This window comes from Pristiophorus japonicus, chromosome 10 (genome assembly GCF_044704955.1).
Source record: "Pristiophorus japonicus isolate sPriJap1 chromosome 10, sPriJap1.hap1, whole genome shotgun sequence".
NCBI classification, from domain to species: domain Eukaryota; kingdom Metazoa; phylum Chordata; class Chondrichthyes; family Pristiophoridae; genus Pristiophorus; species Pristiophorus japonicus.
The window spans coordinates 183,831,468-183,855,847 of NC_091986.1; the positions used below are offsets into that span (position 1 = coordinate 183,831,468).

Consider the following 24,380-nt stretch of genomic DNA (forward strand, 5'->3'; position numbering starts at 1 on the left):
TGTGATGGCTCCAGTTGTTATACTGTAGCTGGCAGAGTGTTGCTCCAACATTGAATGACCCAGAGATAGGCGGGGTGCACTGATTTTGTATTTGGCAACGTTATATAAAGCATTTGGAACAAATTCAGTACAAATTATATAATCTAAAATATGCGCGCACCAACTAAAGGTGACACAAACTAGTTATTTGGCGTTTAGCCATTAACTAACTAGATTTGGGCCACTTGCATTTCAGTTATACACTTTTTTTCCCTCCTGCCATTAGGAACTATGTTTGCAATCCCATATTAATTAAGCTCCCCGCTAAAAGCTTTCCAACCATTATATTGGTGGGCTGGTGTCTGCAGTTAAAGCCGCAGCAACAAAAGAAGTGGCTGTTTCATGAGGAAAATGAATTAAATGGAACAGTGTAACAATAGATTCCAAAATATTGAGGTGGTTAAGTTTACGCACGTTGTGATTTGCAGGTGGAGTTGCTTGTGTTTATACGGGGCAACCCTTCGATACTGTAAAAGTGAAGATGCAGACCTTTCCTCACATGTACAAAAATGTGGTGGACTGTGTTATAAAGACGTATACCGAACGTGGCATTCCAGGATTTTACCAAGGCACTACTCCTGCCCTAATGGCTCATATATCAGAGAATGCTGTGCTGTTCCTGTCCTATGGGTTTTGCCAAAGAGTGGTGCGAAATCTGTCCGGATTGGACAACAAAGCTGACCTCAGGTGACAATTAATATTTGCATTCTGTCGCATCTCAGTCTTGTGTTTAATGAATTATCACTGGATTTTAGGTTGGGATTTACTGAAAAACCCAAATCGGAAGAGAAAACTGAATCCCGAGAATGATTTAAATAATGAATAAGTGATTACATGGGAGGAAATACAAAGTGGTAAAATGAGGTGATGTGGTCGACTACACTGCATAATGGAGTAGCTGGATATAGATTTGACTCTGCGGTTTAGCTGAGTTTCCTGTCTCCCCTTTGTCATTGCGATGAGCCACTGAGAAGAGCTAGGTTCCTCCCCATGGCAAAAACTGGAGGAAAAAAGTTCACTCACTGAAGGCAGCGCAAAGCAATAGATTGGACAGCAATTTGCCCACTCGCTCTCTTGACTGCAGGAGTTGTAAGACCCTAGCAGACCAGAAGGAAAGGGTTAGACACTCAAATAAAAGTGAAATAAACCAACCAAAGTTCCAGTTGAGGGATCCTAATATTATTAGCAAAACTCCCGATCGTTTGTCATCTGAACCCAAAAATTCTATTATAGTCGTGAAGACTAAGAAAGGTTTTACTTTTAGTCAGATGCAGTGTGAATTTTGAGTTTCTCTGGTATTGTTGCATACTTTATGCCCACAACATCAGTTAGGTAATGCCTGATCAGTTGCAGCACAAGTCTGGACCTGCCACTGGACTAAGACCTTGCTCTGTCAAGCCCGTGTGGCGGCTGGTGTGCAACAGCCACCCCACGTTAAAAGAATTCACGCACAGGCATCTTCCACCTTTTTTTAAATGTTGTTCGGGACCTGGAAAGTCAGGAACCTCATGGACAACCCCAACTCATTTTTAGTGTGGAAGCAAGTTATCCTCTACTCCAAGGGACTGCTGAAGAAGCAGCTGCTAATGCCAACTGCTAGATTGCCCCTTGTTGGTGCAGGATGACATTTACACTGAAGGGCTCGTGGTTATTGTGACCTTATTGCTTGAAAATCAAAAAAGTTTTTAAAAAATCCTATTGTACAAATTGGCATATATTAGCCCGGAACTTGCGGCCCTGATGATGGCGAACTAGCAGCGGTCGATTGTCATTTTGCCATTGAAACTGACCGCAACTTCAGAATCCCTTACCTAGGAACATAGAACAGTAATTGGACATTTAGCCCCTCCAGCCTGTTCCGACATTCACTGAGATCATGGCTGATCTGCAACCTAACTCCATATAGCCGCCTTTGGCCTATATCCCTTAACACCTTTGGTTAACAAAAATCTATCAATCTCAAATTTAAAATTGATCTAGCATCATTTGTCATTTGCGGAAGAGAGTTCCAAACTTCTTCTACCCTTTGTGTGTAGAAGTGTTTCCTAATTTTAATCCTAAAAGGTCTGGCTCTAATTTTTAGACTATGTCCCCTAGTCCTAGACTCCCAACCAGCGAAATAAGTTTCTCTCTACCCTATCTGTTCCACTTACTTAATATTTTCAAAACTTAGATCAAATCACTCCTTAACTATCTAAATTCCAGGGAATACAACCCTAATTTGTGTAATCGCTCCTCTTCATTTAACCTCTGGATTCTGGTAACCCTATGCTGCACTCCCTCCAAGATTACTATATCCTTCCTATGGTGTGGTGGCCAGAACTGCTCACAGGTGTGGTCTAACCAGGGCTTTGTATAGTTGTAGCATAACTTCTGCCCCCTTGTATTCTAGTCCTCTACATATAAAGGCCAGCATTCCATTACCCTTTTTGATTATTTTCTGTACTAGTTTATGACATTTTAATGATCTTTGTATTGGATCCCCAAGTCTCTTTGGACCTCCACTGTTTTTAGCTTTTCACCATTTAGAAAATAGCCTGTTCTATCCTTTTTAGGTCCAAAGTGGATGACCTCACATTTGCCTACATTGAAATCCATTTACCACAGTTTTGCCCAATCACTTAATCTATCAATATCTCTTTGTAATGTTATGCTTTCAATGCTGCTCATCTTTGTGACATTGGCAAATTTAGATATATAACTTTCCATCCCATCATCTGTCATTAATAAATACAGTGAATAGTTGAGGCCCCTGCGGACACCACTAGTCACATCCTGCCAATTAGAGTACCTGACTTCCCCTTTTCTGAACAAATATCACTGTTGGAAACCACAAAAAGTTTGATCCATTCAAATGAGGTATAACTGGGTTTTTAACGGCAATCTGAGTAATAACTACAGATAAACAACCGTTCTGGCCCTGAAAAACTAATTTTATATTGGTGGAATGTCAAATTTCTGTCTCGTTTTTAAAATTTAGATTTCAAATTAATTAAATATATATATTTAAAGTTTGTTCATGATATTTCTCTCTCTTTACCCAATGGATGTCCCAATCTTTATTTCCCTCTCTGTAATATTTTTTAAAAGTGATTATTCGTGCTTTCTTATTCCTGGTTCGCTGTCTGAGAATTCTGCAATGTGATGGCTGCTTAGACAACTTATTTGACGTCATAGCAGCTCGCACTATGGGATTCCCACTATAGTACGTTGATTTCAACTGCACTTCATAAAAGGCAATCTTCTCACCTGAGATTGTGAGATCTTTGTGGGAAACTTACATCGGAGTCAGTGGTGAACACCTTTGCTTGGCTGCCGACCGCAAATTATGGGCCATTAGTTAAAGAACTTCCTGCTAATGAACTTGCAGTTGTGGTTTTTTTCCTTCCATTCAGTATGAAGTCTTGTCTGTGAGCTCTGCCATTCACACCAGCATGAAATTGCAACCAACTAAATACAACCACTGAATAAAATCAATCCAGTGGCCTCATAATTACTCCCAGGTATCCATTAATCTAGATTTTAATTTGTTGATTTAATACTTGTGTCCAAAAGACATCCTTGCTATTGATATTTAAGTTCACACATATTTTGAGATGACAGAACTATTATCTTGACTGGGTATAATTACATACCTTTGCGAATTCCCAAATGTATTTATATGAGAATCTGTGTAAAACGTGTTATTGTATAGTTCAGTCTCAATCAAGTAATAACTGCTAATAGTTTAAGGAAATATATTTTCATTTGTTCTTATAAGTAGATGTCAGCAGTACCCTCATGTTGTGCAGGAGTTATCCATTAGTAAAGGTTTTCTGAAATGGAGTGTTGCTCTTTGATGCTGAAAAGCCACAGTTGTTACAGCCTTTCAGACCAACTTAAATGGAGAAAATAAGCATATTGGCCACCTGTGAAATAACAGTTAAAGATGAAGGGAGAAGGCTTCAGGATATGTAAACTGTAGAAATGATTGTACATGGTTGTTGAAAAGTTTTGCATTGCAAAAGCATTCCCTTGGAGTGGGGACACTAGCCCTGCACGTGTCTAACTGTTCGACATGTTCTGACCATCTTCCCCATATCCTTTCACAATTAGTATATCTGCCATTTCAGTGATATACAGAAAGCAGCTGCTGGCTCATTTGCATCAGTGTTCGCCTCATTGGCCATTTGCCCAACAGAGCTGGTCAAATGTCGCCTCCAAGCAATGCACGAAATGAAATCCTCTGGAAAGCTAGCAAAAGAACATCCCAGGTACGTCAATTTTCTTAATTTATCGCATTCCCACATTACAATAGTGACTACACTCCAGAAGTACTTCATTGACTGTAAAGCGCTTTGAGACGTTCAGCGGTCATGCAAGGTGCTATATAAATGTAAGTCTTTTCTTTTTTAAAAAGCTTAATTCACTCTAAAGTACAGTCATATGTGGGAAGTCCTGTCTTTTATAATTAGATTAAAGTTGGACTCGGATATTACACAAAGCAATTATCAGAGCATGTGTCTCCACTTCTGCCCCCTCAAAGTGAGTGAGTGGGGCAAATGTATCACAGTTTGCTTGTTCATACCATTATCAAATGGCTGTTGTAACTTTGTGTTCCATAGCTTACATCAGAAAACCCAACTTCGATTTTAGATTGAGAGGGAGTTCATGTCACGGATCATATTTAAATTTTCAGATGGGTGTGGTGTCAATGTTGAGGCTGCAACACGATGTACCTTGGAGTAATAGGGATATAGAAACATAGAAAATAGGTGCAGGAGTAGGCCATTCGGCCCTTCGAGCCTGCCCCACCATTCACTAAGATGATGGCTGATCATTCCCTCAGTACCCCTTTCCTGCTTTCGTTCCATACCCCTTGATCCCTTTAGCCGTAAGGGCAATAACTAACTCCCTCTTGAATATATCCAATGAACTGGTATCAACAACGCTCTGCGGCTGGGAATTCCACAGGTTAACAACTCTCTGAGTGAAGAAGTTTCTCCTCATCTCAGTCCTAAATGGCCTACCCTTTATCCTAAGACTCTGTCCCCTGGTTCTGGACCTCCCCAACATTGGGAACATTCTTCCCGCATCTAACCTGTCCCGTCCCGTCCCGTCAGAATCTTATATGTTTCTATGAGATCCCCTCTCATCCTTCTAAACTCCAATGTATAAAGGCCCAGTTGATCCAGTCTCTCCTCCATATGTCAGTCCATCCATCCCGGGAATCAGTCTGGTGAACCTTCGCTGCACTCCCGCAATAGCAAGAACGTCCTTCCTCAGATTAGGAGAACAAAACTGAACACAATATTCCAGGTGAGGCCTCACCAAGGCCCTTTACAACTGCAGTAAGACCTCCCTGCTCCTATACTCCAATCCCCTAGCTATGAAGGCCAACATACCATTTGCCGCCTTCACTGCCTGCTGTACCTGTATGCCAACTTTCAATGACTGATGAACCATGGCACCCAGGTCTCGTTGCACCTCCCCTTTTCCTAATCTGCCGCCATTCAGATAATATTCTGTCTTTGCGTTTTTGCCCCCAAAGTGGATAACCTCACATTTATCCACATTATGTTGCATCTGCCATGCATTTTCCCACTCACCTAACCTGTCCAAGTCACCCTGCAGCTTCTTAGCATCCCCCTCGCAGCTCACACCGCCACCCAGTTTAGTGTCATCTGCAAACTTGGAGATACTAAACTCAATTCCTTCATCTAAATCATTGATGTATATTGTAAAGACCTGGGGTCCCAGCACTGAGCCGTGCGGCACTCCACTAGTCACTGCCTGACATTCTGAAAAGGACCCGTTTATCCCGACTTTCTGCTTCCTGTCTGCCAACCAGCTTTATCCACGTCAGTATATTACCTCCAATACCATGTGCTTTGATTTTGCACACCAATTTCTTATGTGGGACCTTGTCAAAGGCCTTTTCAAAGTCCAAATACACCACATCCACTGGTTCTCCCTTGTCCACTCTACTAGTTACATTCTCAAAAAAATTCCAGAAGATTTGTCAAGCATGATTTCCCTTTCATAAATCCATGCTGACTTGGACCGATCCTGTCACTGCTTTCCAAATGCGCTGCTATTTCAGCCTTAATAATTGATTCCAACATTTTTCCCACTACTGATGTCAGGCTAACTATAATTACTCGCTTTCTCTCTCCCTCCCTTTTTAAAAAGTGGTATTACATTTGCTACCCTCCAGTCCATAGGAACTAATCTGGAACTAATCCAGAGTCGATAGACTGTTGGAAAACGATCACCAATGCATCCACTATTTCTAGGGCCGCTTCCTTAAGTACTCTGGGATGCAGACTATCAGGCCCCAGGGATTTATCGGCCTTCAATCCCATCAATTTCCCTAACACAATTTCCCGTCTAATAAGAATATCCTTCAGTTCCTCCTTCTCACTAGACCCTCGGTCCCCTAGTACTTCTGGAAGGTTATTTGTGTCTTCCTTCGTGAAGACAGAACCAAAGTATTTGTTCAATTGGTCTGCCATTTCTTTGTTCCCCATTATAAATTCACCTGAATCTGACTGCAAGGGACCTATGTTTGTCTTCACTAACCTTTTTCTCTTCACATATCTATAGAAGCTTTTGAAGTCAGTTTTTATGTTCCCGGCAAGCTTCTTCTTGTACTCTATTTTCCCCCCTCTTAATTAAACCCTTTGTCCTCCTCTGCTGAATTCTAAATTTCTCCCAGTCCTCAGGTTTGCTGCTTTTACTGGCCAATTTATATGCCTCTTCCTTGGATTTAACACTATCCTTAATTTCCCTTGTTAGCCACGGTTGAGCCACCTTCCCCGTTTTATTTTTACTCCAGACAGGGATGTACAATTGCTGAAGTTCATCATGTGATCTTTAAATGTTTGCCATTGCCTATCCACCGTCAACCCTTTAAGTATCATTTGCCAGTCTATTCTAGCCAATTTACGCCTCAAACTATCGAAGTTACCATTCCTTAAGTTCAGGACCCTAGTTTCTGCATTAACTGAGTCACTCTCCATCTTAATAAAGAATTCTACCATGTTATGGTCACTCTTCCCCAAGGAGCCTCGCACAACAAGATTGCTAATTAGTCCTTTTTCATTACACATCACCCAGTCTAGGATGGCCGGCTCCTTAGTTGGTTCCTCGACATATTGGTCTAGAAAACCATCCCTAATACACTCCAGGAAATCCTCCTCCACTGCATTGCTACCAGTTTGATTAGCCCAATCAATATGTAGATTAAAGTCACCCATGATAACTGCTGTACCTTTATTGCATGCATCACTAATTTCTTGTTTGATGCTGTCCCCAACTTCACTACTACTGTTTGGCGGTCTGTACACAACTCCCACTAGCGTTTTCTGCCCTTTGGTATTCCGTAGCTCCACCCATACCGATTCCACATCATCCAAGCTAATGTCCTTTCTCACTATTGCATTAATTTGCTCTTCAACCAGCAATGCCACCCCACCTCCTTTTCCTTTCCGTCTATCCTTCCTAAATGTTGAATATCCCTGGATGTTCCTAGCCTTCGTCACCCTGGAGCCATGTCTCCGTGATGCAATTACATCATACCTGTTAAGTACTATCTGCGCAGTTAATTCGTCCACCTTATTCCGAATACTCCTCGCATTGAGGCACAGAGCCTTCAGGCTTGTTGTTCTCACACACTTTGCCCCTTTAGAATTTTGCTGTAATGTGGCCCTTTTTGCTTTTTGCCTTGGGTTTCTCTGCCCTACACTTTTACTTTTCTTCTTTCTGTCTTTTGCTTCTGCCCCCATTCTACTTCTCTCTATCTCCCTGCATAGGTTCCCATCCCCCTGCCATATTAGTTTAACTCCTCCCCAACAGCACTAGCAAACACTCCCCCTAGGACATTGGTTCCGGTCCTGCCCAGGTGCAGACAGTCCGGTTTGTACCGGTTCCAATGTCCCAGAAATTTGAATCCCTCCCTTCTGCACCACTCCTCAAGCCACGTATTCATCTGAGCTATCCTGCAATTCCTACTGTGGCACTGGTAGCAATGCTGAGATTACTACTTTTTGAGGTCCTACTTTTTAATTTAGCTTCTAGCTCCCTAAATTTGTCTTGTAGGACCTCATCCACTTTTTTACTTATCATTGGTACCTATATGCACCATGACTACTGGCTGTTCACCCTCCCTTTTCAGAATGCCCTGCACCCGCTCAGAGACATCCTTGACCCTTGCACCAGGGAGGCAACGTACCATCCTGGAGTCTCGGTTGCGGCTGCAGAAACGTCTATCTATTCCCCTTACAATTGAATCCCCTATCACTATAGCTCTCCCACTCTTGTATCCATTATTCACCCAGTAAGCTGATGATTTCAGCGACACTTTCATATGAGCTGTGGTGTGGTCAGGCTACATGAGAGCAGCAGAAAGAGGGGGAAAATTAACACGTGCCTGCAGCATAGCCTCTACTCCAGTTCTAGAGTGGCTAGAGAATAGCACTGGCAGAAGCCTGGGAGCGGGTTACCTGCAGGCCCTATTGTTTTGGGGATGGTGCACGGTGTAGCAAGATGAATGACATGGAGAGGGGAGGGGGGAATAAACATACCAGAAATTATAAATGAGAAAAAATTGGCTTCTTTCCAGAATTTTCTACATGTAGCAAGTGAGTAGATTATTTTTTTCTTGCAGGCTGAGGAAAGACACCAAGTAGAAACCTGACCCATTCCCCCACAGAGAGAAGTCCATTTGAGTCACCTCATTCTGTTCAGTTACAAAGCAATGTTTGCAGATGTTAATCTGCATAAAGTTTTCGCAGTGGAATGGTTTGTCATACAAGGAGACCTCAAGGGGAGGGGGAGGGGGGGTGGGGAGAAAAGAGATAAATATTTATCTTTGTGTAGTCTCCTGTTGGGATTATTTTGTTCAAATCTAAGTTGTTTTTTTTCCTTCTATAAAGTATTTTATTATTCAGTAATATGAAACCTGAATTGGGTGCAAGCAATACAGGGACAATTTGCCAAATCGTGCTCCAGGCAGGCAGGGATCCGTGCCCACTGAAGGTGTGTATCAGGAAATCGTAGCACGCTTGCTGACTGCTTTCCATCCATTTATTATAACTGAATAAAATCAGTCCTTGCATGCCAACAGCACACCTTTGCAAACTGGTTGCAAGGCAAAATGAAAATGTTTAAGAATGGACTGCCCTGTGTATTGAATACTCACATTTGTAACACAATGCAACACAGCTGGATTGTGGATGTTAATTTCCCCCCCCCCCCCCCCCCCCCAATATGAACTTAATTAAACCGAAGGATGGGTGATGAACTCTGCATACATACTTGTGTGTACCAATGTAACACACCCATGCTGTGGTCAAATGCTAACATTTTGAATAGCTATCTTGCATTGCTGTCGGCTTGCAGTGGAATTGATGACTCCAGACCATAGATCGTGAAGAATGAGTTTGCTTCAGAGATTAACACTTGGGAAGGAGTCTACTCTTTTTTTGGACCATAACTAGTTGTGTACATTCCTGCTTCTCTACAGGGACATTTGTGGTTAAAAACATATTTTTATGTGAAATGCCCAAAAGGAGTTTAGGATCTATGAACTTATGTTTAATTAGACACCAAAACAGTAAGAATCACTATGATCACTATACTTAGTGACATGTTTAAGGTTTCATTAGAAATTGCAAATGGAGAAAATCTTCATAAATAAATTTATGATCTTGCTACAGAGGAATTCTCACCCCCAGATACTGTGTCGCAGTCTGTACAGCATGGTTTTCTTTTTAAGGTGTTGCAGGTTTACTGACTGGGAGCTGTGAATCAACCTATGAAAAACGCTCCGACACGTCAATGGGCTAGCGATCTTGAAAGTTGGCACCTTTTTAAATGTGCTTCAGCGCTGCGTTATATTCATAAAGTTGTTAGTACCAAGCACTAATTTCATTAGAAAAAGGAGAGTTAGCTTTATATATAGTGAATTTTGGAACTTTTGTGTCAGTGTTATTGACTTTCCATAATGCTGAAGAGAAATGAGATTGAGTTGTGATTCCCTTAGCCATCAGAGAAAGATAGCAAATAAAATGCTACAAGAGGGAAGAGTACATATGCGGGGTGCGCTGATCTTCCTTCTCAGAGACTGGTTTAAGAGGATTTATTGGCAGAGGTCTGGGAGGAGGTTGCCTATTCTTTGAAAAGTAGTGCAGGTGGGGAATCAAAATACATCCATTATGTATAGATTTTGCTGTGTGACGTGCTTCAATAAAACTGCATGAATGAATGTTGCTGTAGGTGTTGCTAACAGGATGCTATCAACTGTAATCTGGATCGTAATTTCAATTTGTGCACCTTTTTTTTCCTTCAGTACAGTTTGGGCAGTGATCAAAAATGTTCTGAAAACTCAGGGCCCTGCTGGCATGTACCAAGGTCTATCAAGCACTTTGATGAGGGAAATGCCTGGCTACTTTTTTTTCTTTGGTGGCTATGAATTCAGCCGCACCCTTTTTGCTGGTGCAGGCCAGTCCAAAGATAATCTAGGTAAGTACCTGATTCAAATGGGAGACGATGTTTATTACAACAGAATAGAATTGAAAACTAGAAGCAGATTGAAACCAAATGGTTACTTTTCTTAACTGTTCGCGTGTTGTAATAGGAATTTCAATGTGACCAATTCGCAAAATTAGTAGTCATTATTCTGAAACCAAAAGGCTAAAATCAAAATGTTAACATTAGTTTCTAGGATTGAATATGATTGTTCATAAATTTGGAAGGCGGAGCATCATTCTTCATTTGCGTCCACTGTAGGATAAGTCCATCTCCTAAATAATGAAAATTGAATGGGGAATATTCTTTTTTGAGGTTTCTTGAAAGATATGGTAACGAGGAGGTCACAGATGTGACTAGGATGGTGAGTCCATTTAAAAGATTACTGGACTTGACAGTTTTAGTCAGATAGAATCCTAGTGACCTAGAAATAGGCTAGTTCTAATCCTTCAAAAATCAAGAACTTTTTTTGTGGGACCAATTTGGTTTATCAACAATTAGGGGGGGGTGGGGTGGAGAACATGTTCTTGCATTATCTACAGTAAACACTCTTGGATCAGGTACTGGTTTCAGAAGTGATGACCTCGCCTCAACATTTAGTGAGAGCACACAGCCACTTCCCCCTGATGCATTCTCACAGTACAAACAGATTTCCTTTTTCAGATGAGGGGTGTTCCAAAGTTGGACCTTTTGGTGGAATATTCCAACAGGAAGCTCCCATGTTTTTGTTCCAGGACTGCAGAGCCCAATATTCTTGGCAAGTGCTTCATCTCCTAGATTAACCAGTTCCTGTATGTATTCCCTCCATTTCCGAATCCTGCAGAAAGTATAGGCAGTTAAATCTCAAATTCAAGCAACAGATTTTAAGAGTCTCGAAAACCAAGCTGTTGGATATCATGAAAATGTGTATAGTCTGATGCATACCCACTACCCCACACCTTGTACATACACACAAACCTAGAAAATTAGGAGCTCACATTAGTCACAAAACCCCAACTATTTAAAGCTGGCCCTGATTCTAAGCCTATGGCACATGAAAACAAGTTACGAAGCTGATAAGAATCTTTAAGCTGTAAATATAGACCCAAAATTCCCTCACTTGCATTGAAGAAAAGTATATGAGAGCTTGAAGAGGGGAATTGAAATGTTTACTGTATAAAATTGGTGCACCCTAGAAATGTATTTTTTCATTAAAAATAATGCACTTTTATACTTCATGATAATTAAAGTAACACTTGGATTTTCAGCAATCATTTTTCCAAAAGTTACCTAGTCTTCTCTATGAAAATAGTCCGTACCAAGGTGATACTTGCCTTGGATGGGAGGGAATATTGCATGTGATTCTGTTTAGATGTTCCTACATCTTCTCTTCCCCTCCCCAGAAAATACCTTACTTCATCTAACTCCATACTTGTGTCAGAGACACACTTTTCCTCCACCTTTCCCAGTTTAAACTGATCATGTTCATCTTCGTCCTCCTTCAATTCAACCTGCTATTCTTGTACTTCTCAACCACCCCTTCACCCTGTTCATGTAGACATTCTTCTCCCTCTCCCATCCAGTTCCTGCTAGCACTCTGTCCCCATCCGCCCTAACGTGCTGCTCCTTCCCCACTCCCTCAGTTAATGCTGGCACTCCTGAAAGCACGGCTTCCAATTTCTGCCCTCTTCATTGTCATCCATTTTCCCACCTCCTGCTCCTGCCAGAGTGCTGTTGCTAGTAAAAATGATCCTGGCAGCTGCATACTGTAGGCGGGAAATTCGTTTCTCGCACGATTTCCCGCCGACAATCTGCAGCAGTTGGAATAGTTTTCATAAATCAACAGTGCTGAGGGGAAAGGGGCTGGTCTGTGCTGAATTGTTGTCAGCAAATACTAATGTAGACTGAAGCCAAAATGTGATTGTTGGCATGTATGCTTATATTTCGACTGGAGAGATGAAAACCTCAGCCATGTGCATAGCAATTGAGCCTGGCTGTTGAATTATTAAGGCCTTCTACTTAAGTAGTGGAGGTCTTAATGGCCTTAAAGTATTCAGAAAGCCTAAAATTCAAAATTGAAGGAATTTGTTCTTTAATAACTTGACTTTTGTGTAAAACGGATGCAAGTGAGCAAGTCAGCAGCCCATTTTACATCTCTCCCGATTTTGAAGTCAAGATCTACCTCACTGATCCTACCAATCTCCTAATGTGAAGTATGAGATGAGAAAAATCCATTTGCCGCATTATTTCTACACCCATTATACACTTCAGTCTTCTGAAAGAAAAGGGCAACCAACCAAAAAGTAAATCTTCAAGAAAACTTTAATTCTTTCCTGCTCCCGAAAAGGTGGAAAAGTAGAAATTGAGGATAGTAATCCAACCTTGCAACTAACTGTTTTAATCCAAAAAAGTTGGATTCATAGATGACCTGTCCATGGTCCTCACAGCCGTATTGTGTAGAGTACGTAATACTTTTTTTTTTGTCTTTAAAGGATGTAGAGTTATAAAAGATAGTCATCCATTTTTAAAAGGGCCATTTAATTGACACAGCATTACTTTATGGGAAGGGGTGATTGGGAAATTCTAATCTCCAGTCTTGCTCAAGATTTTTTATAAACTCATGCCCACTGGTACCCTGTGGAAAAAATCTGATCCAAATTTGGAAAATGTAGATTTATACAGGCTATTTAAACAGGCTGAAAATCAGCTGTGTGGGGTGGGAGGGGGGGGCATCCTTGTATAAGTGGCAGCATGTGTCTGCCAGGAACCTCCACTGTGTTAGGTTTCCCTATTGTGTGATGCAGGTAGGCATCTGCTTGTCCTCAGACACTGCAAAACTCAAATTAAGGTGCCTGGACTGAGCGGAGGGGGCTGTTGGGGCACCTGCGTCCCCCCAAAAAGCTGCAATTGCTGGCTCACTTTGCATTTACATTTTTCAAATTCCTTGCATATTTTAGTTTGAGGATCCAGGCCCTGAGGTAGGGGTTGGCAGCGGCAGGGGGGGCTTGGTATACCTGGTCCCCTGAGGCTTACCATTGCCTGGTCCTGGTCCTTTTAGAGGGCTGGGGCTCAGGAACTCTTGCCTGAGTCCCTGCCCCCAAATGTATACCCTTCTATGTTGACAGGTGGAGCCTATATTCCATACAAAGCCTACTGGAACTCCTGACATTAGGCTGGGCTAGTGCAGTTCAGGATTTCAGGCTGCAGTCTTTTCTCCAATGAATGCAAGGTTCTTTGTAGTCTATGCTCAAAAACATCCTGGAACTTAGTATTTTTTTTTGAAGATAGGCTGCCCAAAATGGCCTAATTCTAAAATGTTATGTGAAGGCCAAAAATAATCTCCCACTTTCCCCTTCTGGAAAGCATCATGACCATAAACCCCTCTTTTAAATGGATGGGGGTTGAAAGCTAATCCCAACAAACTCCCTTTAACACAGCAGCTGGATGTTGAACATGGTACATCACCAGCTTATGTCCTCTCCTTTTTAAGCAGTTAGATATTTGGCCGTAAAATTGCTCACCTGGAAAACATCTTTGCTGCATTACTAACTATCTAATATTTAGTTAATCCGCACCTGCCATCACTTTGAAATGGGGAAGTCAGTTGATACAGAATAGTAGTGCTTTGTGAAGGAAAGATGCAAATTACCTCTTTTTGTAGGGTTGTCTTCAGTCTTCAAACGGAAGCACCATATCAATCTTAACCAATTTAGAAAAAAAGTGTGTATATTATATATGCTACCATTTCCACATTGTGGGCGAGTATTTCATGCCTTCAGCTGGGAAAATATTAACTACTGTGGAGGTACCCTTTACACAGTACATGGGGGAAGGCTAGATGGGTGGCTTCCTAACAATTTCAAGCAACAGTCTGTAAAGGATGGCAGTTGTGGGTGATGGTTTGGCTTTCTCCATTAACTAACTCTCTGGTGTTCTTACACTCTCAAATTCTTATTTCTAAAGTAGGATTTTTATTCTCCCATTGAATTTCCCCAATCACATGTGCTTCCTTGTGTATTTTCATTGGTTACACTTTCAGCCAAGGCAGCAAGTGAGGAGAACTGGAATCTATCACTGTCTGGACACCACTGCTGCACTGCATCAGCAGTATGAGAAGCAAATTGTCGAGGACTAGCTGCTGATAAGATTAAAAAGCTGTAGTGACGCAAGCAAAAGAACACGGTGAATCAAATCACACTGAGAATGAAGAGCAGGAAATTGTGGAAGGAGGTTGAAGGATCTGTGCTGCTCTCATAACTTTCTGAATATTGCCATGTTTATAAAACAGTGGATAACTTGTGCAATATGATCAAACATCTTTGATCTTTGCTACTGTTTAGATTAGAAAAGTGTGGGGCTCCTTCAGGAAAAGGAATGCAGAAAAAAATCCTTCAGCTTACTACCATTGTGCAAGGGAGTATTTAAAAAAATAATTCACAAGATGTAGGTGTCACTGGCAAGGCTGGCATTTATTGCCCATTCCTCGTTGCCCTGAAAGTGGTGGTGGATCACCTATGGAATGATTCACCAGCTTATCCCGTCCTTCCTATGGGGAAATGCCTTGCTACACTCAGCAATTATCTCTACTGACCAGGTACAAGAATGTGAACAGTTTTGCAACATTCAATTGTACTAAGCTGGATCCATTTGCGTGTTTTATTTTATATTTTTAAAAAAATTCTAAATGTAATTTTCTCTAAGCTTTCAAATATCTCTTTACATATTACTATCAGTATAGTTGAATACATGCAGTGGATGAAGACTTGTTCTGGTTAGTGCTATACGAGTTAACCACCTCTAATTCTATTTGGATAGGTCCTATTCCCTTGATGGTGAGTGGTGGTTTTGGAGGTGCCTGCTTGTGGATTGCTGTTTATCCAATCGACTGTGTGAAGTCTCGTATACAGGTCCTCTCAATGACAGGCCAGCAGGCTGGTTTCTTTAGTACTTTCCGAAATATTCTTATGAAAGAAGGTAAGGCGGGTGTTACTAGTACAAATAATTAGGTTAATTGTATTTACCACCCCAATCTGTTTTGACTGAATAACTTAACTATTGCAAATCAGTCACAGCAGGTATGGGTGGCTGAATGCTTCCTGCTCATGGGCAACTTGCTTATCGTGCAAAATAAATTAATTATAAAAAAACATTCTCTACAGTTGAGAATCTGCTTCAAATGGCCCAAGATTGTGTGCGCCCTTCTCACAGGTTTGATGATTTGGTATTCTTCTCTCCTTCCGATTTCAAGCAGGGACATAGTCACTTCAAGGCAGTAGAATTAGCAATATTGTGTAGGAAATAGCAGGGAAGGTAGACTACTCTGGAGGTGCTCCATGCAGGGGACCTGGTCGAGGGTACCGAGCGCAGCCAATAGGGACAATTGATCTAGGCAGGTTCTAATCTGTGTAAAGCCTGTCTCGTACCCCTACAACCTCTTCATTGGTTAGTTGGATGTAGCTATTCTAGCTTGAACGTTTCCTTTTTGGTTGTTTTAAAATTTTCAATGGCTCCAATCATTAAGCTTTTCACCCACTGATATTGCATTATATATAGAGTTGAGTGGATGCATTGCTAGATTCTTCCCTCCTTTCTCTGGCTTGTGCAAAAAAGAGGTAACAAATTTCAGGGGTGGATGTTTGAAAGTGTACCAACATGATAGGATGAGTAAAGTACAATATATCTGCATACTAGAGAAGAGTTTGTGGAGGATCTAGAGTAGTTACCGAAGGAAACTGGTGTGGTGGATAGTATATGGCCCACAGCACTATTGACTGGGGAAGATCAACAGGGAGGGGAACGGTGGAGAAATTCAATGATCAGGGTAATCCATATTGATGTGAGTTGGAGAGAAAGGCATGTTGCCTCTGGTGGAAAATTGGGCAAATTGATAGCCCATTGGGAGGGTTAGATAAGTGGTTGTAATATGGAAACCAATTGTTGGGAAAACCAAGCAATTAAAGCCAAACTGGCTTGAGGCTAATATTCTTGGGAGTGCTACCATGAATGAACAGACTCTATCCTAGCCATCAATCTAACCTGGTATCAAGAATAGAGAGGCAAGTTTAAATTAATGCAGTGTTTACATTTAAGGTGGGGGTCCTTTATAGAAAATATGAGGTAATGGTACCAAGGGAAAAATGCAAGAGTCAGTATTATAAGGTCTAAATAAATACACATACCTTCAGAATAAAAATAGGGGGAGGTGGGGGTGACTTAAGTTATGGCAATCTGGAGTATTCAAGAGCAGCAGAATCTCCACAGAAATTCACCACCCGGAAACCAGAAGCACGCATTACTATGGAAAGTTTGATTTTACAACTTTGGCTTCTGCCAGCACTAAATATTCTTGGCTATTGGTTTTTAGAAGGCATAGAAACTAGAGGGAAGAATGTCCATCATCATCATCGGCAGTCCCTTGGAATCGAGAAAGACTTGCTTCCATTCCTGAAGTGAGTTCTTTGGTGGCTGAACAGTCCAATACAAGAGCCACAGTCTCTGTCACAGGTGGGACAGATAGTTGTTGAGGAAAGGGGTGGGTGGGACTGGTTTGCCACATGCTCTTTCCGCTGTCTGCACTTGATTTCTGCATGCTCTCGGCGTTGAGATGAGAGGTGCTTAGCGCCTCCTCTACTTAGGGCGGTCTTGGGCCAGGGACTAGTGGGAATGTTGCACTTTATCAGAGAGGCTTTGAGGGGTTTCCGTTGCCCACCTTTGGCTTGTTTGCTGTGAAGGAGCTCCGAGTAGAGCACTTGCTTTGGGAGTCTCGTGTCTGGCATGCGGACTACGTGGCCTGCCCAGTGGAGCTGATCGAGTGTGGTCAGTGCTTCAATGCTGGGGATGTTAACCTGAATGAGGACGCTGATGTTGATGCGGCTGTCCTCAGGGGATTTGTCGGATCTTGCGGAGACAGCGTTGGTGATATTTCTCCAGCAAATTGGTGTCTGCTGTACATGGTCCACGTCTGAGCCATATAGGAGGGCAGGTATTACTACAGCCCTGTAGACTACGAGCTTGGTGGCAGTTTTGAGGGCCTGATCTTCAAACAAACACTCTTCCTCAGGTGGCCAAAGGCTGCACTGGCACACTGGAGGCAGTGTTGGATCTTGTCGTCTATGCCTGCTCTTGTTGATAGGAGAGTCCCAAGATATGGGACGTGGTCCACATTGTCCAGGGCCGTGCTGTGCGGTGAGGACAGGCTGGTAGAGGACTTTGTCTTATGGATGTTTAGCGTAAGGCCTATGCTTTTGTACACCTCAGTAAATACTTCAACTATGTCCTGGCATGCAACCTCTGTGCACAGGCATTGTCCACCTACTGTAACTTGACGATAGAGGTTGTGGTGGTCTTGGATCTGGCCTGGAGACAGCATAGGTTCCCATGGTTCTGTAGATTAGTTCCACTCCAGCGGGGAGCTTGTTGACTGAGGTGCAATATGTAGTATTACTAACAAAGGACATTATCAAATCCTATTGCTTTGCATACTATATAGTGTTTAGATTAAATTGCTACATTAAACAGAGTTCTGAGATCATATGTCCCATTTATAGATCACTAAATATTGAGGGAAGAGTGTTGCAGAGAATTGAGAAATTTGTAGAAACACTTGATTGATTATTTTCCCAAGTTTGGTCAGAGCTGCGTAGTCAAAATGGCAGGAGTACACAGGATACCTTCAGGACTGTAAAGCTTACAGGTCTAAAAGTTCTAGATCTGGTTCTAAGTAGTAAGCAGACAAGGAGGTACCTTGAAAGAGCAGTGATCACATCTTATGGGAACAGTTAGCTAAACTTAGAGTAAAGATGAAAGACAAAAGCATTTGACAAAAAATGTTATAAGGATGAAAGATAATTGATCAAAGTTAATCTGATAAATGGAAGCTTGACAGGGTACAGACTAATTATTCCAACTTGGAGCTAAGTGTTTGAAAATAAAGATATTGGGCTAGAGACTGACTAGAAAAAAGGTAATGTGCTGTTATAACCAGATCAAAATCAAGGGTTGGTTGACAAAGATTGCAACTAGAAGGAAGGCATTGCAAATTTCAGAATACAGGACTCGACAGATTAGTGAATTCAGGTACACAAGGTGGTAAATGATTAATCTGTACAAGACACAGGTTAAACCTCTGTAGGAGTATTCTGTGCAATTTTGGATACTGACTGAGTCATAGAGAAGGTACAAATGTAGATTCACTAGGTAAACACTGCTTACTGGAGCAGAGAAGGTTGGAGGGTGACAGATAGAATGGAAGGATCTAGAATTGTTCAAAAATTGAAATGTAAAATAGTAAATTTTTACTGGTCAGTGCAAAAATGTTACGACAATGACTAGAAGCTTAACAGGTAGGCTGAGAAGTTTGAGTCATTATACAAGTGGCTGCAAAACATTCAATTAAGAGGGAGAGTTGAACATTTGTGTGAGGAGAAATAAGACAAGCAGTTGCAGAAGCCAAGTTCTTAGATTCTACTGCCTTGCCAAGCAACTTCCGAGATTAGAATTGTATACAGTGAAAATGTAAACGGTCATTGTTACAGCCTTTAAATCAAGAACATTGATGTACTCAATTAAATTGAACTGGATGAGCAGAGAAATGAAACAGCTGTCTAAAGGTTGGTGCAAACTTGATTAAAGACATTTAGCAGCATCTTGATACTGATTATACATCTGCACTAAGACTAAACACTTCAGGAGCAGAGTTAGTTACTTTGGAGCTAAACTCCAGTCCAAAATCAGATGGGGATGCTACTTTAGATCTGCAGATTTTAATAAATGCAGTTTACCCTATTCATATCAAAACAGCATTATGTATGGTATTAAATTTCAGGTGCTGGGATAGAGTTTCATGTTGGAGTAAATCAGTCAAGATCAAATGCTATTCTTTTGAAAACGCTGATTTTAAAAAAAAGACACCAATTCTTGAAACATGTATCAAGACCAAGTTGCTGGTTCAACACCTAAAACAGATGATCTGGTCATTTATTTCACTGGTGTTTGTGGGAGCTTGCTGTGTACAGATTGGCTGCTTTCATTTCCTACATTTCAAAAGGCACCGTATAAATAACATCCTAAGTATAGAACACTTTCCCCAGGTTGGTAGGTATTTGTCCAGCATAAATGGAAACCCCAAAGAATAATCCATTTTTTCAGTTTAATGACTCAATTTGTGACTATTTAAAATCCATATGTAGTAAAAGGAAAAGTTGGGAAGCCAGAATTTCTAATTCAATAGAAACATAGAAAATAGGTGGAGGCGGCCATTCGGCCCTTCTAGCCTGCACCGCCATTCAATGAGTTCATGGCTGAACATGCAACTTCAGTACCCCATTCCTGCTTTCTCGCCATACCCCTTGATCCCCTTAGTAGTAAGGACTTCAACTAACTCCTTTTTGAATATATTTAGTGAATTGGCCTCAACAACTTTCTGTGGTAGAGAATTCCACAGGTTCACCACTCTCTGGGTGAAGAAGTTTCTCCTCATCTCGGTCCTAAATGGCTTACCCCTTATCCTTAGACTGTGACCCTGGTTCTGGACTTCCCCAACATTGGGAACATTCTTCCTGCATCTAACCTGTCTGAACCCATCAGAATTTTAAACATTTTTATGAGGTCCCTTCTCATTCTTCTGAACTCGTGAATACAAGCCCAGTTGATCCAGTCTTTGAGAGGTCAGTCCCGCCATCCCAGGAATCAGTCTGGTGAACCTTCACTGCATTCCCTCAATAGCAAGAATGTCCTTCAAGTTAGGAGACCAAAACTGTACACAATACTCCAGGTGTGGCCTCACCAATGCCCTGTACAACTGTAGCAACACCTCCCTGCCCCTGTACTCAAATCCCCTCGCTATGAAGGCCAACATGCCATTTGCTTTCTTAACCGCCTGCTGTACCTGCATGCCAACCTTCAATGACTGATGTAGTTTATAAATCCAATTCTATTTCTTCTATAGTGCCTTTCACAACCACCTGATGTCTCACAGCCAAGTATTTCACTGTTGTAATGTGGGAAACAGCAGCCAACTTGCACACAACAAACTCCCATAAACAGCAATATGACAATGACCAGATAATCTGTTAATGTAATCTTTCCACTGTTTACAAGGTACTAAATCTCTAGCAAGAGGTGAAAGATGTTGAGTGAAACCCAAACCACTTTTTAAACTGTCTAAAAGAGCTAAAACTATGGGGCAACAACTTGTTGCATTTCCAACAGTGCAGATCTCCACTAATTTATATGGTTCTGAAGTTTCATTTTTCCATTAATGTGTATTTTTCCTTTGCCCTCAGGTTTTAAAGCAATATATTCTGGATTAACACCAACAATGATACGTGCATTTCCTGCCAATGGTGCATTATTTTTGGCCTATGAACTGAGTAGAAAAGCGATGATGAAACACATGAGTGACTGAAGTGTATTCTTGGAATGTTTGAGGCCTTATTCCTGGAAGTTTAATTGTGCTGCAATGAGAGAGTGTCAAATCTTAGGACCTATTTGGAATTTAAAACTGGATCTTTGGTACTGTACTTGGAAGTGGGAGTGCATAAAGTAGGAGCAAATCAATTTTGCAGTAAGTGGTTCTTTCAAAAGTAGCTAAATGTATAATTTAACAAAAGCAATATTAACTTAATTGTTGCCAAAATTGTTTTGTAAAGATTAATAAAGTGTTCTCAATTTCCAAGAGAAGCCTTCTGCTTGTAAACAAGTCCTAGGTTGTCAACTCAAACTTAACTCAAGAGGGCAGGAGACTAGTTTAGCACAAGGCATTTCTGGAGTTCCACTACCACAATCAAGCTGGAAGAGCAACAGTGCTAATTTTCTTTTTATAAAAGACAGGGGGGTTGGGCCAATAGACAAGGAAGCTACTTTGCCTATTATGTTACAAACTGCCTTTCTCCCCATGCCCCCATCTTCAAAATGTGCTATTAAAGCAGAAGGCTCTACATGCTTTTGGGGCCTGTATTTTTAATATTTGCATTCAGGACACTGCATACCCTTGCTATCCAGACCAGGTTTGAAGTATCACATCGCAGAACGGGGCTCCAATGACACTAGCAGTCCAGTTTTCTCTGGCTGTTGAGTACTATTAGAGAAAAGACATTGGTGTTTCTACTGCAAAGCTCGAGTTTGTGTAGTTATGGCAAGCAAGATGCCCAATACAGTTTGGCATTGAAAAGCACAGCTACGTCACTTCATTCAAAAAAAGTACACATACCTATTATACTTGTCCTACTTCCCAAATGTTGCATCTACTTATATGTAGGAAAAGAGCAGGAACTGGATCCTTTTACCCTTCTGTAAATATTACCAAGTTATAGTATCACAAGTCAATTCTAGTCACAGAAAAACATGTAAAACACACTTTGCTACTGGTAACAATGGCTAGGAGGAATCCCAAAATAGGAAATCAGTGTTTTGCTATTTATTGAAGACATTTTCAATAACTATACATATAAATGGATTCAGTGATAGATGCATTTGATAACTGCTGACATTTAATAGTTGAACAAACATTACTAAACATGTAGTTCAAGTATGGGTGGTAATGTTTAAATTTCATAACTAACATGAAATGTGCACAAGTTCCATTGGAAGTGATCTAAGTTTGAGGTTTTGTAACACACAAAAGCCACTTCATTAAGCAGATAACTCAATTAATAGGATAATTACATTAATGCCTGTGCTGTACAAGTCTCTCTTGCTCCATTCCCTCCTATGTGCGATTGGAGTCTTTCACGAAGAAAACAATATCCAGGTGTTTCAGTGGCACACTTCAATACTGCACAACTATGGTTAAATACATCATGAGGCTACTGAAGTATCACAAAGGACAAATCATTGTAACAGATCATTGTATTTCAAAGATTAGGGTGAGGGGGGAGTGGAGGAAATGGAGTTTTATTAACCCTGTTGTAACATTGCTGATCACTCATGTTCCTTCTGGGGAAAAAAGCACTACTGAACAGGTAAAAATCAGTTTTTATAAAGTAAAAAATATCCTAGTCCAGTCTAGTCCTGGGAAAACTGATAATCACCCCTCTTTCTGATGAGGTAAATACAACACTGGCAACTCGCTGGAAAAGGGTTGAGGTGAAGAGGAGGGGTAGCCTGCAGCACCAGAACAATGACTATTTGACAACTTTCCAACAGATTTTCCTTCAAGTTACAAAAGTCTGACGTTTTTAAACATGAATATCTTGCAGCAAGTAGAAATTCCCACAATATTTCCCACCCCCTGTTGAAGGCAGTACCAGACTCCCAATACAATATTTACATTACAAACTGCCTGGAATCATTCTATACCCATTCTGTTCCTGAGGTGGTATTAGATTAACTGGAATCAGGATCATCAAAATTCACCTCCACTGCAAATTTTTCACTGTAGATTTTCCAGGTTTTTGGCTTGTGTGGATTGTCAAGTTCATCCCTAGACAAGTAGAGCCTAGACAAATTAAAAAAAAAAGAACTGATTATGTAGCAGTTATGTCAAAGCCACCTGTAGAACTCATAACTGCAAAAAATACTAATTGACTGCAGATCAACTCCAGGGTTTAATTGCTGTCTTACTTGAGACAATGCTTTTTGGCACTTTTTCGGTAATATGTAAAAATGCAATCCAGAAGTAGTAAATTCTGATAGCAATTGTGACAGATGTACATTTAAATTTGCAAAAAGGAATCTGAAGTTTTACAAATTCCCCACTTGCAAATAAGACAGGCAATGGAACAGTCAAGCAGAACAAGACAATGCACTTCAGTTTTAATATACAGTAATCTTAAATTCATTCAAACCGAGAGACTAAGGTCAACAGAACAGAATACTGCACAGTTTATGATGGTCATTTTGCTAAGGTTATCTCTGACTGATATTGTAATGTAATGCTACACAAGTTTTCAACGTGTGAAATTTGGATTAGAATATAGTGGCAGCAGTTATCCAATCCAGCTCCAGGCTATCTCTAGTATGCGAAGGGGCAGGTTATGAAGGCCGTAATAACAATTTTAAAAAAAAGTATTTGCAAAGCTTCCTCCCTCAAAGAATGTACCAAGATGCCAATTTCCTTATTCCTCCCCTGTTTCACAAATTGGAAGATACCAGATCCTATTGGCCAGCACAATTGTATCAAGTTGACAATTAACAAATGTTGCTAGATTTTAGGGTGATCCAGAACTTCAGCAGACAATGCAGGTCTTCCTGAAGATGAGAGAAAGACCTTCCGGTCGTCTTTTTAAACTGGTGGCAGTAGAGAACTGTTGGGGAGTGCAAATGCCTATCCAAACAGCATAATCATCAGTAAGGGGTTGAAACATCAAGTCTGAAATCTGGTAAAGTAGGTTCAGAAATGATAAATGGGATGCACAACTAACCATAAACCTCCACCCATTAGACCCAATGAGATGCAGTGGTTAGCTCGTGTCTCCTTCTGCCCTCTTTAACCTATCCGTAAAACTATCCTTAACCAACTATAATTCGACTGTACCTATTATTTACAATGAAAGATGTGTTGAACCAGAAGTAGAATGGACAGTCATCATAACCTTTAGGAAGGCCCTGGATAGGAGAAAGAAAATGAGAGATTTTGCAAGCCTTTTTAAAAAGTGTTTACTTTTGTATGATTTTTAAAAATAAAACAAACTTACCCCATTAGACTCAAATCTGACTTTAACATCACCGCTCACTTCAGGACCATTCTCCAAGCTAATTATCGCAGAGTTACTCCCAGCATCAAAAAACAGCTGTACAAAAAAAAAAATTATATATATATATATATATATATATGTGGGTATCTGGAAAAAGTTATGAAATGTGTTCATAATTTGGAGATACAATATAAATGGTGCTAAACACTGAAAAGTGAA

At 40.9% G+C, this 24,380-nt stretch overlaps 2 protein-coding genes across 3 annotated transcripts in view; one reads left to right on the forward strand and one right to left on the reverse strand.

The window, feature by feature from the left end:
• Window positions 1–21,207, forward strand: part of LOC139275228 (mitochondrial ornithine transporter 1-like) — a 51,670-nt gene extending 30,463 nt beyond the window's left edge. For both annotated transcript variants that reach the window (XM_070892390.1, XM_070892391.1), the window contains exons 3-7: window positions 468–726; window positions 4,152–4,292; window positions 10,370–10,542; window positions 15,343–15,501; window positions 20,811–21,207. In XM_070892390.1, the coding sequence (XP_070748491.1) occupies window positions 468–726; window positions 4,152–4,292; window positions 10,370–10,542; window positions 15,343–15,501; window positions 20,811–20,932 (854 nt within the window). In that variant the 3' untranslated portion in view covers window positions 20,933–21,207. The remainder of the gene's footprint in view (window positions 1–467; window positions 727–4,151; window positions 4,293–10,369; window positions 10,543–15,342; window positions 15,502–20,810) is intronic.
• A 1,581-nt stretch (window positions 21,208–22,788) lies between these two features.
• tpte (transmembrane phosphatase with tensin homology) overlaps window positions 22,789–24,380 on the reverse strand; it is a 120,851-nt gene continuing 119,259 nt past the window's right edge. Inside the window, exons 18-20 of the mRNA XM_070891331.1 lie at window positions 24,162–24,257; window positions 24,002–24,072; window positions 22,789–22,963 (exon numbers count right to left, since the gene is read on the reverse strand). Of these exons, the coding sequence (XP_070747432.1) occupies window positions 22,852–22,963; window positions 24,002–24,072; window positions 24,162–24,257 (279 nt within the window). The 3' untranslated portion in view covers window positions 22,789–22,851. The remainder of the gene's footprint in view (window positions 22,964–24,001; window positions 24,073–24,161; window positions 24,258–24,380) is intronic.